Source organism: Talpa occidentalis, unplaced genomic scaffold (assembly GCF_014898055.3).
Source record: "Talpa occidentalis isolate TD23 unplaced genomic scaffold, MPIMG_talOcc4v2.1 talOcc4.5, whole genome shotgun sequence".
NCBI classification, from domain to species: Eukaryota; Metazoa; Chordata; class Mammalia; order Eulipotyphla; family Talpidae; genus Talpa; species Talpa occidentalis.
In genome coordinates, this window is record NW_023604861.1 from 62,210,119 (window position 1) to 62,225,359 (window position 15,241).

General features: G+C 37.4%; 1 protein-coding gene across 3 annotated transcripts in view; it reads right to left on the reverse strand.

The window, feature by feature from the left end:
• Positions 1-15,241, reverse strand: part of LRCH1 (leucine rich repeats and calponin homology domain containing 1) — a 189,369-nt gene that overhangs the window by 45,629 nt on the left and 128,499 nt on the right. For all 3 annotated transcript variants that reach the window (XM_037527331.2, XM_037527333.2, XM_037527332.2), the window contains exons 6-11: positions 14,356-14,483; positions 13,178-13,241; positions 10,039-10,144; positions 7,608-7,735; positions 2,386-2,453; positions 273-359 (exon numbers count right to left, since the gene is read on the reverse strand). In XM_037527331.2, the coding sequence (XP_037383228.1) occupies positions 273-359; positions 2,386-2,453; positions 7,608-7,735; positions 10,039-10,144; positions 13,178-13,241; positions 14,356-14,483 (581 nt within the window). The remainder of the gene's footprint in view (positions 1-272; positions 360-2,385; positions 2,454-7,607; positions 7,736-10,038; positions 10,145-13,177; positions 13,242-14,355; positions 14,484-15,241) is intronic.

Sequence of the window (15,241 nt, forward strand, 5' to 3'; positions counted from 1 at the left end):
AACTACCATGGCTTAGGATGTGAAACTCTGCTTTTTAAAGAATGCGCCTTCATTATACCAAAAATTCCCATTTGAATTTCAGGAAGAGTGAATGAGTTTCATTAAGGGGTAGAAAAATGTAAAACTTAACTCAATCCCTGTAGAAGTTTGACTCTTCTATTAATGAATCTTGGATAACAGGCAGTTAATCATGTTAGTGGTTAAACTGAGCCCAAAATGTGTGTGAAACATTTTGGGCCAAGGAAACCTGGGCCAAGGAAAGACACACATACCTGTTGGGATCTTGCAGTAAATCCACTGCTTCTCTCAGCTGCTCAATCATCCCTATATCCATGTCCTGGTCTTTGGATGATCTTATTCTGCAACAAAAAGCCAAGTATAAGAGGAAAATAATCCCCTAGAAGATGAATGTCTAGGTTCTCAGGGCCAATTTACAAAAATCCGCTTAACATGTAGAAATGATTGAGAAATTTAATATTTATAATGAAGAGGTATCAGTATCTGCAGGGCAGGTGGCCAGGCTGTAGTATAGAGAGCTCCTGAGTGGGGAAGCCTAGCTCTGCTATAAAGGAGCTCACCCAAAACTCAAGTCTCAATGCTGTGGGGCCCCATCAGTGAAATCACTAGTAAGTGGTCCCACGCTGTGCGTTCTTGAGCCCTAGAGGGCTCCATAGCAGTGTTCAGGTGGGCAAGGTCTACACTACTTATGGACCTTCCAACTCTAGTTCAACAAGCACAGCTCAGGTTGAGACGGTACTCAGTCCAGGCCCTTTATGTAGAAAAATCATGTGGATGCTTAAAAAATAGATGTTGGGCCTGATTTTTGGTTTCTAAAACTTTAAAATCTCTTTCACTATAAAATCTATTTTCTTATTATTCTATGATTCCATAATCAAGCTAGATCTCTTTAGCCTCACAAAATATACAAAAAATAGCTTGTAGGTGATACTGAACAACATATCACAACTCTAAAAGGTAAGTACATGTAATGCATTTTATAGATGAAAAAACTGGGGTAAACATAAGTTATATAATTGGTTGAAATTAACTAGGGTTAGAGCTGAATTTATATATTTTAAAGATTTATTTATTTATGCATACAAGAACTGGGGTACAGGCCAGAGGTGTGGATGATGAGAGGATTCACCAGAGACAGAGTGGGGAACAGAATAGGCAGATTGAAATACACTGCTGAGGGGAGCAGTGGGTGAGTTAGGAGATGTCTGCTGTGCCATGTGGGTTGCTCCCTGGCTGGCCAGGGGATCGAACTCAAGCTGCAGTGGCTGTGGATTGCTTCATATGTTGTGTTTTAACCCCTTGTGCTACCAGGGAGGCCCCTCAAATATATTTAAAGGGCAAGAGAAATGATATCATGGCTACTCTGTAGCAGAACATAAGACAGTGTCCTTCAGTAAGTGGAGAACCTTTTGAATAATGTGGTAAATCCTCCCTGAGAAGCAAGGCCCCCATAAGGTATGAAAATAGATCCAGGCCTACCACTACATGCTAGATCATGGAGAACAAAATCCTGGAAACTAAAAATCTACTCTATGCCACATGGCCCTGAAAATTCCCCTGAGAAAAGGTTCCTCATATGATAAAATCACTCAGGCCCTTCCCCATAAAGTTTGCCATGGAAAACTTCATAGGCAACAGAGTAAGAGCAACATCTATTTGGTGAAACATTCCTTGGGCTCAAGCCTAACCCAGTGTGTTCTTGGGGCAAGATAACCAATCTCTCTGTCCTTTAGTTTTGTCATCTGTAAAACTGGGGATAACAGTAAAACTTAGAGGATTGTCGTAAAGACGAAATGAATTACTTATTACCTGTGAAATGTTTTGGACAGCGTGGCATTTGGTATTTACTAAATGTTAGCTATTACAATTATCAGACATGGGACAAGGACATTAGAGATATACAGTTTTCTCAGATCTTGAGCCTGAAAACTCTGGGTAAAGACTCCGGGAAACATAAAGGTACTCAGTCCTGGTAGATGAGGACTACATATCACTTTAGGTCCAATTGTGGGCTTCCATAGATAAATTGAAGGGAGCAAGAATCTCCAGTATAGAAAATCTAATTCCCTGAAACACAGTTCTACTCACAATCTCAAATCACATAAAATTCAGGGCCAAGAAAGAGTTGTGATCTTGCACTATATGTTCTAGTACTATGACTATGGCAATAAGCATCAGATCAGGGAAATTGGCATTTTTTTAATCAATATTGTTCAGTAAGAATCTCAGTTTGCCTTCTCTCCTCAAAAAAAAAAAAAAAAAAAAGAGAGAGAAAGAAAACACCAAAATTTTTTCATGAGAGGGCTGTATTCTGGCCGAAACATGAACTTTCAGGATGGGGCTGATACCCAGACACTCGGCACTCACATCCCCTCGGTTTGCCAGTGAGTGTCCTCTTCTATCCGTAAGAGCTCTTCACAGTCCTCTGACCTATCCTGCGGACAGAACACAAGATCGTCTGAGCAATACTGTCTACTAACAGTCAAACCCGCCCCAATTCATGTTCACAGCAGCAACATTCATAAATGTCAATAGTGGAAATAACCTAAGTGTCTGTTGACAGATAAACCGATACACAGAATGTGGTCTCTATGGACAGTGGAATATCAGTCAGCCTTAGAGAGGAAGGAAATTCTGACACAGGCCACAACATGAATGAATCTTAAGGACATTATGCTATGTGGAAAAAGTCAGTCAAGGGAGGATAAATACTGTGATTTTACTTAGATGAGGCACCTGGAGTGGTCAAATTCATAAGAGACAGAAAGAAGAATGGTGGTCACAGGCAAGAGGAAAGGGTTATGGGAATTAATGTTTAATAGATATAGGAGTTTCAGTTCCACAGGATAAAAGCACTGGAAATGGAATATGGCTATGGTGACACAGAAATATGTATGGACTTAACAGTGACTCATACACTTAAAATAGCTAAGATGTTAAGTTTTATGTTACATGTACTAAAAGAAGGAAGGGAAAAGGAAGGAAAATAAAATAAAAATGAAAAACTAGTAGGAAAAAAAAGAGAAAACCTGGTCCAAGACCACAGTCTCTGTTAGAGTCAGAAATATAAAGCTTAACTCAATGCCTTACTGCCCTCCTAGCACCCCCTGATGTTGACAAGTTTCTCCACTGGGCTTGTGGGTCTCATGAGGACGTGCATGCTAGTGTTTGGGAGAGGGTCCTGTGCATGTGTGTGTTGTTCGGGAAAAGGAAAGTAAAACATACTTAACAGAAATGCCTCAAATTGCATTTGGGAGTTTTCATGTGGACAGCATCCAAAGTGCACTGAAATGCCCCACTGCCACTATTTCCCTAAAGAAACAACATTTACATAGAGGTATAAGGAGGGTGTGCCCCACCAACGGAACTTCCACAGGCTTCTTTTCACTTTTATCTGTGACATAGAGAAATGATACTTTACCTCAGCTGACAGCTAGAAGGAAAGCCATCCCTGAGTGGGGGTGCACTTTCCTGGCAAGGAAGGAACAACAAACAAAATATATGTTTTCTGCAGCAAGATGCTAACTCAGCCTAGTCAATTCTCCAGCTGTGTCACTCAGAAAAAGTCTGCTGAGGAGACACAAGCAGTCTGATGCCAGCCTCTGGCTTGAAAATCATTCAGACTTTTTCCATATTGATTATAGTTTTAGTGCCCAGGAAAGTCAATATATAAGTTACTGGCCACTATCCAAATGACAGTGAAAGGCATGGGTGAAAATATGCCACCAGAAATTACGGTACCATGCTCCTGTATCTTCTTGGTGGATTCCAACTACAGGAGCCATGGGTATTTCCTTCCAATTTTCAGTTTCATAAGAAAAAGTAACTAATAGTAGAAAACATTTTCTTCAGTATGCAAAATAGGGCTTCCACTGGGCTTCTTTTGATATGTTAGCTGATCACACAGTTGATCCTCATTATTCATGGATTTCATATTTACGAATTTGTCTACACTAAAGTTTTTAACAGTGAAATCAATAGTTGTGGCTGTTTTGCAGGTAGTTAGTCACAAACACAAGCAGAGTGGTGAGATATTTGAATCATGGACATGCACTTCCAAGCTGAGGCTGAGAAGGTGACACTCTGCCTTCTGGTTTCAGCTCTCACACTGCAAACAAGCATCCTTTTCAGATTCTATGAGTGCCACATGTTCTTAGTTTCGTGCTTTCTGGTGTGATTTTGTTGTTTCCAATGCCCCCAAGCATAGTACTGAAGTGCTGCCTTGTGTTCCTTGGCACAAGAAAGCTGTGATGTGCTTTACAAAGAAAACACTTGTCAGATATGAAAGCATCCTCCAGGCTGATGGCTGTGAGTTCAATATTAAGGTACCAATGATACTTAATAAATAAAGTCCTTTTAGACAGAAACACACACAAAACAAGTAAGTATAGCCTAGTCCAAAAGAAATGTGTGACCAGATGCTCACAGGCCCTAACCCTGTATTTCTACAGAACCAGTGGCTCAGTATTGGCTAATTTTATATTTGAGGCAACTTTATGAATCAAAACAGCTGTGAATAAGGAGATTATATGTACTTATAAAAGCACAAGATGCTAATTTAGTAAAGAAGAGAAAAGAGAAGAGTATATAAAGTATGGAACTCCTGATTACTAGAAGAGGGAGGGCTCAGCACACTTGTTTGCTGTGAAGCACATGCTCACAAATTTTACTGTGATACAAGTTGAGGGTAAAATGAGTTTGATTTTCAGTGACTTTTCGTTGTAAATCTAGGTTGATTTTATTATTAGCATTCTTCCCTTGACCTTCTAGAACGAGCCTCTTGCAGGAGAGGGCACATGGGAACACGGCCTGCTCCTCTCGACTGCCATGGGATGTGTCTAGCACAGCAGCCGCTTCCACGGAGCCTTCTGCTCCCTGAAATCTTTGAATCTAGGGAAAATTGCTTTCTGAAATAATGTTTTATTTTATTAATCACTTTTTTCCCTTCAGGATTTTATCACTACTATAGATTCTTTTTTTTTTTTTTGTTTGCTTGTTTTGTTTTTAAGATAGATTTATTTATTTATTTACTATTTATTTATTTTATTTTATTCTGGGTACAGTCAGAAGCGCAGGAGGGCGAGAGAATTCACCAGAGCCAGAGCGGAGAGTAGAACAGGCAGAGTGACGAAGTACACTGCTGAGGGGCACAGCGGGTGGCAGGAGAGGTCCGCGCGCCATGCGGGACCCTCACTGGTGGCCGGGGATTGAACAGGTGCTGCAGAGGCTGCGGGAAGCTTCGCAGCCCAGTGCTCAACCGCTGTGCCACCGGGGAGGCCCTCTTTTTTTTTTTTTTTTTTTTAAAGACATCTTTTTAAAAGATTTATTTATTTACTTATTTACTTATTTATTTATTTATGAGAGCACTAGGTACAGTCAGAAGGGCAGTAAGGTGAGATAATTCACCACAGCCAGAGCAGGGAACAGAACAGGCAGACTGATGAAGTACACTGCTGAGGGGAGCAGCGGGCACGGCAGGAGAGGTCTGCGCGCCATGTGGGAAATCCTTGCTGGTGACCAGGGCTCAAACCGGTGCTGCAGAGGCTGCAGGCAGCTTCGCAGCCCAGTGCTCAACCGCTGCGCCACCGGGAAGGTCCAACTATAGATTCTTAAGATGACCTTTTCATAAAATAAAAAGAAAAGTCTAAGTTTCCATGTTCTTGTGACAGACTTATCCCAGAGCTGACAGGGGCAGAGGTGATTAAAAGCTTTGTGACAGCAATGTCATTAGGTTTGTACTTCAGGAACATGCCTCAAGTTAGAATGTGGACTGTGTGTGTGCACATATGCGCAGAGTGGGGAGCAGCTGGGGTGAAGGGGCTCCTGTAGAGACTGAAGTGAGGAATGATGAGGTCAACTGAAGCAACAGCCATGAAGGCAGATGGAAGTGAGATGTTTTGAAACAAGAATTGGTAGCTCAGATATAGAAAGTAGAGAGATATTAATTTCTGTGTTTTGTCATTCTGTATAATGTGTGACCATTTCGATTGGTTTTCTACAAATATGTCATGTGTTGGGTTCATTTTGGTAAGCTGCCCTTTTTTTTGGGGGGGGTAATGTTGGTTTATAACACTGAATATGACCTAGGGGTATAGGTTCACCCCTTCAGGCATGTTACCATAACACACCTACCAGTAAAACCCCCAAATCCTCCACAACACAGCCCTTTGGGCCCCTGCATCCTTGCTCCCCAAACCTCACCCTCACCCTCTGGTAGTCTCAATTGTACAGTCAGATTTCTAGGGCTCATTTTGGGGTATATTTGTCTATTTCTTTGTTTTATTTCTGTATATTCCACTTATGAGTAAAATCATCCAGTCTTTCTCCTTCTGACATTTTACTTAGAGCAATCTACAGAGATCTTAACTTAAAGAGAATAAAAATGCTAAAAAATTTACCTTCTTTCTAATTTTCCCTATGACCAACCTAGAATTGTGAATAGAACAAATACTCAACATATTTTCTTTAAAGATATTTCCAACCTTTTCCTCTGAAAAGACAACTTTTCTCCTCTATCCTCCTAGGCATGAATTTATTTTGTGTTTTCTTTATAGTTGTGTGTGTTTTTTTTTCCTCTAGAAAACATACATTTTTAGGTCCATGATGATGAGATCTGACATATAGTATGCAATAAGTGAGTGAATGAATAAAAGAATAATTTTTTAAATTCTCTTACTCAGTTAGTGGAAACAATACCTTATGACTAATAAAGGAGGTTTATTATTTCTCTCTGGTCAGCATAAATACCTCTTGAGCACACCAGGGTCTTGTACAGTATAAACATCAGCTATCTACCTCCTTTGAAGGTTACTTTGAAGGTGATCCCAGAGATGTCAGTTTGAACAGAGTTCAGTTACTATAATACAATCCTCAGAAAACAAAGATGAGTATGTAAGGATCCCCTGCTTGGCTTTAACACAGTATCTTAGGGTCTGTTGCTATTTCTCACACCACAACAAATCTGAATTTTACTGAAAGAAATATCCTCATGATTCCTGGGTGCCACACCCTAAATCAAAAGGACTACCAGAAACATACCATGGCACATATCATGTCTCAAGGTGGAACCATCATTTTTCCTGTCTCTTCTCTACTATGATGAAGATTCACCTGACAATTTAGTGACTTCATCCAACCTTTCAGCACCTCACTGCAAGCAGCAATTCAGAAACAGGGGTCCTCAGAGTGGTCTTTCCGGAACTGATAGACACTCATTTCACAATTTTTCTCTTTATACTATGGATATATACCCAAGAAAGGTATTCATTTAGAAAACATTAAAAAGTATGTGAAATTTGCCTAGTTTAGCTGTGACTGGATAGTAAAGGTGATTCTGACAAATTTGCTATCTTTAACGATGCAGTTGTAGTAGAAAGTTGAGTAACTTCTCAACTATTAAAAAGATAATCACTCACATCCAAAGACAAATGGAGAGGTACATATGATGGGAACTGGCTCCAATGTCAGGAAATAGACACACTGAGCTTGGACCCGAAATTCAAGGTCATGGATAGGCAACTTTGCACTTAAAATTCTAAGGCTCCAAACTGAAGAAAATAAATCTAAAAATTTGTTGATCCTCAACTTGCCTTAATAAAATTTATAAATTCTGAACAGAGACCATCTGTTCCATGGGGAAATTGATTTCTTTCTTCTCCTGAGTTGTCACTGTTACCCACAAGAGAAAGCTCTGGTTGAAATTCCTGATGAAATTCCCCTAATAAAAAAAGAAGAAAAAAACATGATTTAATGAACAAATACAGTCCAGATGATCCTCAATATATTATCTATTTCAATCTCCTCTCATTTCTTCTATGTAGGTCCCAAGCTTTCTCTTTTCTGAAGGATGTGAAGATGAAAAAAAGGAAGAAGAGGGGAGAAAAAAATAGAATGGCAAACTCAAATAAACTTCAAAGTCAAGACCTCATAAGTTCCTACTGAAAGAAAAGGAAGTTCCCCTTATTTTTATTTATTTATTTATTTATGCATACAAGAGCTGGGGTGTAGGCCAGAGGTGCGGGGGAGGGTTGTAGTGTAAGGATTCACCAGAGACAGAGTGGGGAGCAAAACAAGCAGAGCTACTGAAATACACTGTGAGGGGAGCAGCAGGTGAAACAGGAGAGGTCTACTGCAACATGTAGGTCACCACCCTGGCCAGAGATAGAACTCGTGCAGCAGAGGCTGCCCATAGCTTCATAGTGCTGCGACTTAACCCCTTGCACCACAAGGGAGGCCCTTCCTCTTATTTTTTAAGGAGCAGAGAAAAGAAAACATAAAGAAGAGGGCTTTTATGCTCTCACTGATGTATAACGAGTAAATATTTCAAATTCAACAATTCAATAAATGTTTACTGAGCAACTACTAAGTGGCAGGAATTATGCTAAAGATTTTAGGGATTAAAAAATTAGGCAAACCTGACTCCGGTACTTAAGCAATAAACAATACTAAGAAAGAGTGTGGACTGGAAATAAGACAAGAACCCGAAAATCACAGTAACACAAGATGTGATAAGGGCCACAGAGAGGGAAAGCACTCTCAAAGCACATCCAGCTATAGTCTGCTGCTGAGGCAGGTGGAGGAGAACAACAAGCAGATTTCTTCTCTCCGATCTTAACACTAAAAAGGACCCAAGTAGGGTCAGCTTTTAGGACTCCTAAACAGAATACCCATTCCTAAAAAGGGAGGGGGGGACCTCACAAGTAACAAATTATAAAATTGTTTCATTTTTAAAATTTGTTTAAAGTCTTACCTACTATAATGTAGAAGGTGACAAACCTTATCTAAATTAATAAGTTGGTAGTTGTGCTTTTTGGATAAAGCATACAGTTTAAGGCAACATGCAGTTTCAATCATAATTTTAGATATACATAAATGCTAAGTTTAGTTGTTAAACATAAAAATGTAACCATAAGAAGTGAAAACAAACACTAAAGTTTGAGTTGGTTTTAGTGGCACTCCCATCACTGAGAGTATGCTGCTAGGGAGATAATCTGCATATGAATCTGGTCCTAACCATTCATACAGCTTGAAATAATCTCTGCCACAAATCACTAAACATTAAATTTTAGTCTTAAAAAAATTACTGATCAAAGAACAGCAATCAAAAAAAAAATAGTGCCATAAATGTATAAACAAGTGAGGGCTTCTCACCATGAAACATATTAGTAGGATTTCCAAAGTTTGAAAGATATAGGGTGGTCAGTGATCATTTATTGATTATTAACAAACCATAGAATTTTGGAGCTACAGAGGACATTAGAGGCTATCTAATCATCTAGATTTTGGGTAAGAGAATTAAGGTCAATTGACTTGTCCAAGGTCAACTAGATTCCAAAGACATATCTCAACTACATTTCCCACCCTCAAGCGTGGTTAGATATGGCCACATAACCAAGTCCAGCTTGTAAGCCATGTGCATTCTTTCTATGCCCAGCCAATAAAAACCTTCAGTGAGAAAACCCCCGTGCTCTTCCTCCTGTGACTTAAAACATATGGACTTGGAAGCTTTGCAAGTCACAGGCAGTAGAGTGACAGGATGAAAGTATCTTGGGTCCTTGAATCACTTCTTGGAAGAGTTTACCTGCCAAACACTAACTCCCAGGTAGATTTAATCTGAATTGTGTTGAGACAATGATTTTATGAGTTACAGTAGCTACAGTTGTCATATATTATACATCTACATTCCAATATTTTCTTTCTGACAAAGGATTTACAGTATCTTGTATATATCTTCAGAATAAGAACAGTTCTACTACTTTCTAGCTATATGCTCACTGGCAAGTTACCTAAACTTGCTGAGTCTTAATTTCCACACCTATCAACTGGAGATGATCAGAATACTCATTTCAGACATTTGAACTTTCAATGGGTTCACATCATGGATTAACATAGTACCAGTACCTGGTACGTAGGAAATATTCAATAAACTTTAGCTATTATTATTGTCAGATTTGTGCATATTTTAAACATAGCATTTGAAAGTTAAAAACAAATTGTTCTCCCCATCTTTCATTTTCAGACCTTTAATGGGGCTAAGGTGATGACATGAGTCCTCCTTAACAATCTGTTCTTCTTCCATGATGTTTGACATTGGCACATTGAGGCTAACAACATCTTCATCAGAAGGCTAAAAAGAAACAGTGCATTTCTTCACTCAGAGAGATAAAGGTAATTCTGTGATTAAAAAAATACTGTGATTTTCAAAAACATAATATTAAGTAAAATATGCCAGATACAGAGAAGAACCCTACTTAAATAAGTCTAAAAACAGTCAAAACTAATCCCTGACATTTGAAGTCAGAAGGGTGAATGCCCTGCAGTGGGGGTGCCTCATGAGTGGGATTCCGTAAATGTTGGTAAAGTTCTATTTCTTGAACTGGGTGTGTTCATTTTGGGTAAATTCTTCCAGTTACCATTCATGTACTTCTCTGTACATATATTTTGGATTTTTGTTTTTCAGTTTTGATAAGAAATATTTGACATAGAACATTACATTAGTTTAAGGCACACAGCATGTTTCGATACATGTAAATACTGCTAAATGATCCCCACAATAAATTTAGTTAAATTCATCACCTCATATACTTAGATTATTTTTCTTGTGAGGAGTACTTATAAGATCTATACAAAAAAGAAAAAAAAAAAGGGCCCAATATAATCAAGTAAGGGTTTCTCACTTGATATCAAATCTCATTTGATCATAAATCTTACCAGGATTTCTGAAGTATGCAAATCCACAACAGAGCACTGGTAGCTGGAGTCACCATGCTGTGTGTTATATGATAGCTTATCAATCTTAGGGCTTAAGATTCTTAGAAAAAGAAGTGTGTACCTTTTCACCACCTTTACCCCACCCCCACTCAACCTTTCTTTGACAACCACCAATCTGTTCTCTGTTTCTATGATTTAAGCTTTTGGATTCCATGTTTAAGTTTTACTTTGTGAAAATCCACAAAGCTAATAATCATGTTCTTTTCTTTACATGTGCTTTGAGTTAAAATTCTGTCAGACACCTGGTATTTTCTAAAATAAAAGACATTCTCAGGGCACTAAAAAGGACTGTCACACTAGCCTTAAATCTAATCAATCGTTTCAATAGCAAGGATATTCTGAGATCTGACAACAATACTAATTGACAAAAACTAGTAAAGTTTCATGCAGTTAGTCACAAAAAGCAGGCAGTCAACCTCTGAGACTATCTCATTTATTTATGTTGCATCTTATGTGCAATATTAAAATTAAACTTTGATTTTTTTTTCTCATTTTAGGCTGAGGAAATTGTATTAAATATATAGAAGTGCTGATGACTGTTGAACTCAGAAGGAAGATATGTGCTACAAAATATTCAGGATAAGGCTTTAATTTAGTAACCAGAGTTAGTTCTCTCTGTGGGTCTTGTTTCCCACATTAGCTGACAAAGATTTTTCAGATAATCTATGATTCTTTCACAAATAAAATATGGAGTCTCATTTATTTACCAGTGTTTCCACATAAGTGTTGCTATATGGTGAAAAGCTTTCCAAATAACAGGGGTCAGGAAACTCCACAGAACACATTTTGTTTACTGTTGGGCATGTACACAAATCACTCAGAAACCAGCAGAAAACAAATGTGCATTTTCGTCATTATACAGGACTTCATTGAGCCCCAATATTTTCCTTGTTTAAAGAAAGCAAGTTTTAAATTCTTAGTGCTAAATCAATTAGACAATGGTAACAGCCAAAGAATAGGAAGGGGTGTGATTTTTGAACATCATAATGAGATACAAGTGGAGAGCAAGATTAATTGGCTGCAGATGATAACAAATTTGCCAAACAAAGTGAAAATAGAGAGCTACATAAGAAAATTCAGAACCTTTGGCATTCTAAAAAGCAAGCTTCTTGGAGGCATTCTCAGGTAATGAGTCTATATTGCAAGACAGGAAAAAGCCAAAGGTAAGTAAGATTTGTGCATTGTCCTTCTTTCCACCCTCCTCCCTTCTTAAAACCTTAACAAAATTCCAAAGATATGGACAGTTAAAAGGGAGAGAATAAACCCTGGGCCTCCTTTTAGAATAGTAGCATCCTATTTATACTAAGTGAGAACAAAAGGATAATGAAGCTCTTTGTGTAATGTTTTATTAATGAACTTAATTATCCTTGGAAGACAGATAAAGGATAAAGCAGAGTCTGTTATAATTTAATAGAAAGTAAGCGTGGGGTGAGTAATTTCTTAAACAATGGCATATTTCAGGGGACTTAGGAGTTTTAATAAAGTTAAAGGGAGATGAATTAAATACAACTTATAAAGCAATGTGTTAAGTATTTTCTCCCCGGAGGAACCACAGCCAGCTATTCATGTGGCTTCATGAAGGTCATTTTCTTTTATTGACACTGGGTTTTTTTTGCCTATATCTTCCTTTTGAAATGCTCTGCATTAGAAAGATGTTAAGTATCCTAATGTTTAAAATACACTGCTTTATAAAGCATTTTGTGAAAAATAAATTCAGATAGCTCTACATGAAACCTTAGAGACCTAGAAAAAACTGGGAAAAGGTATTTTTCCTGGAGTTACGCAAAGTAAAGATTCAGAGAAAATCTAATGACTATGAACAAGGTAATTGAGGAACTTGTAAACACTTAGGAAACACTCGTTTGTGAGGTTCCCTAACTTAACCTCCGCATTTTATACCATTATCTGAACAGAACATAATCTAAGAATTCCAGAAAAACAAGTATTATTACATAAAAATGCATTTCCTGTGGGTAAATCCACTACAATTCGATGTATATTTGATTCCTGAACATTTATGCATGCATGAAACAAGTTTTTCCTACATTATTGTCATTTAAAAATATACACATTTCTAAAAATGCCTCACAGGTATTTACATGTCACTTAGTCATTTCATAATCTTTACTAAGAATATTCTAGATAAGGTAGTAAGCAGCCGGAACCTACTCATAAGATATTTACAAATATTTAAGATGCAAATAAAGCAAACAAACAAAAATAAATAAAGCTAATATTTATATAACACTTAGAGGATTTCAAATTGCTTTCACAAATATTATCACAAACTCTCATGCAGATGCATGACTGCCCTTTACCAGAAAGGAGTTCAGGAATACAGGCGGACATATTCAGAATCAGAAGGAACAAAATTTGATCATGAACTTACCTCTGTGGCAGATAATCGTTTATCTCCATTATCACTTCCAACACCTGAATCAGAATCCTTCTTGCTGGGATAGATGTCATCAATATTGAATTCATTTAGAAAAAATTAAATTAACAAAGTTCACAATAACACATCAATTTATATTCAAATTAACAATTTTTCTATACAAACTTTTACTATTGCCACAAGGTAACAAATCAGTTCATACCAAAAGAAACTAAAAGAAAGACTTAATGAAAATCAAGCAGCTCTACTGTCTAAATAGATCACTTTGTGTTCAGGATTTCATGGATTTATACTCTAAGTGTCCAGTTTTTTCAAACAGTGAACAAAGTTTTTAATTCTAACATATAAAAAAGCAAAAATCTAATTGACCTAATTGCTTTTACCTTTTATGTTACAAGACTTTTTTTTTTAATCTCTTACAAGGTTATTTTCAATAATTCTGTAAACTTTTATCCAATAACTAAAATCTAATATTTATGAAAATAAAATAATATAGGTATGTATTTTAAGCATTAAATAAAGGTCCATTAGATAGGCTGAGATTTTAAAATCACCATGTTTACTTTTAAGTTCAAAAAAAATTTCTGCAGTGAAGACTTCTCAAAAACAACCTGTTTCTATGTGTTCAGTGTGGGAATTTTGTTCTCTGAAAATTCAAGGCCCAATTTATGTCACACAAAGGTCAAGGACATATGAAAGGAATCTAACGTTTCCATTATAAACAGGAAATGGCAAAAAATCTCCACATAGTGCATTTTAAAAAGAATAAAAAAGGAAAACCTGTAGTTTTTCTTAACAATATCCCGAAGGAATATTAAAAACATCATTAAAAAAGACGTTTGAGCTTGATATGGTTATTTTGACTGATAAATAAAAATACCTATATTTATACTCTAGATCTTATTTATGAGGATATGGGTACATGCCACATTCACAAATATGTAGCACTCATGGGAGATGGGTTATTGATTAGGAAAAGGTAGATGAGATTTGAGAGATGCCAAAATGTCATCCACAGTACACATTTTCTCTATCTTATTCCAAAAGTCATTGACACTCTCAGTTATAAATCTGCACTGGTTGAGTGAAGCAAAGGAATCTGATAAGTTATTTACCTGGAGTGCCTATGCCTAAGCAATTCTAGAGGGGCTTGAGTGATGGCAGACACTCACCTGTCTTCCACATGTTGGTGTGAATGTGGCCTTTCCATTGTGTGTAGATAAAGAGAATCCGCTGTCTTAATCTGGCATGCTTGTATACTTAGATACTTGAATATATGCACTTTGCCCTTGGTGCAAATCTGTGGAGAAATCAATATTACCTATTTTGTAAGCTCAAAACAGAAAGTAAACTTTGGACATCTGACTATATACGTATTTATTTTTTAAAGATTTATTTTTTATTTATACATAGCTGGGGTACAGGCCAGAGGCGCAGGAGGGTGAAAGGATTCACCAGAGACAGAGCAGGGAGCAGAACAGGTAGATGGACCTAAAGCACTGCTGAGGGGAGCAGCGGGTGAGACAGGAGAGGTCTGCCGTACCATGTGGGAATCTCCCTGGTTGGCCGGGAATAGAACCCGTGCTGCAGAGGCTGCGGACAGCTCCACAGCGCAGTGCTCAACCCACTGCGCCACCCGGAGAGGCCCTGACTATATTTTTAATTTTTGCATTTTCATTTTAAGTAACACTAACAATGCACACCAAATTTGATCCCTATAAATTATGTTAGAATTTAAGCAGTCTTTTTCTTCAAATTCTACATTAAATTCTACAGAAAACCGTGCTCAAGCAATTTCTAGTTTTTCCTGCACTAACCCACAAAATTCTAATGGAACTTTATTTAAGTATAAATACTTTAAAAATTATAGAAGTCAGATAACTGCCCTGATAACACTCCAATCCTGAAAGCATATATACTTCATTTTGTTCTCACATAGTTTAATATTTGAACTTGAATTCTTGTCTCTAAATAATCAATAATCATATTTCAGAATGTTTAAGCTCCATTTTCCAGCAAACATTATTAAGGTAAGGATTATATTACTTCCCTTTCAAA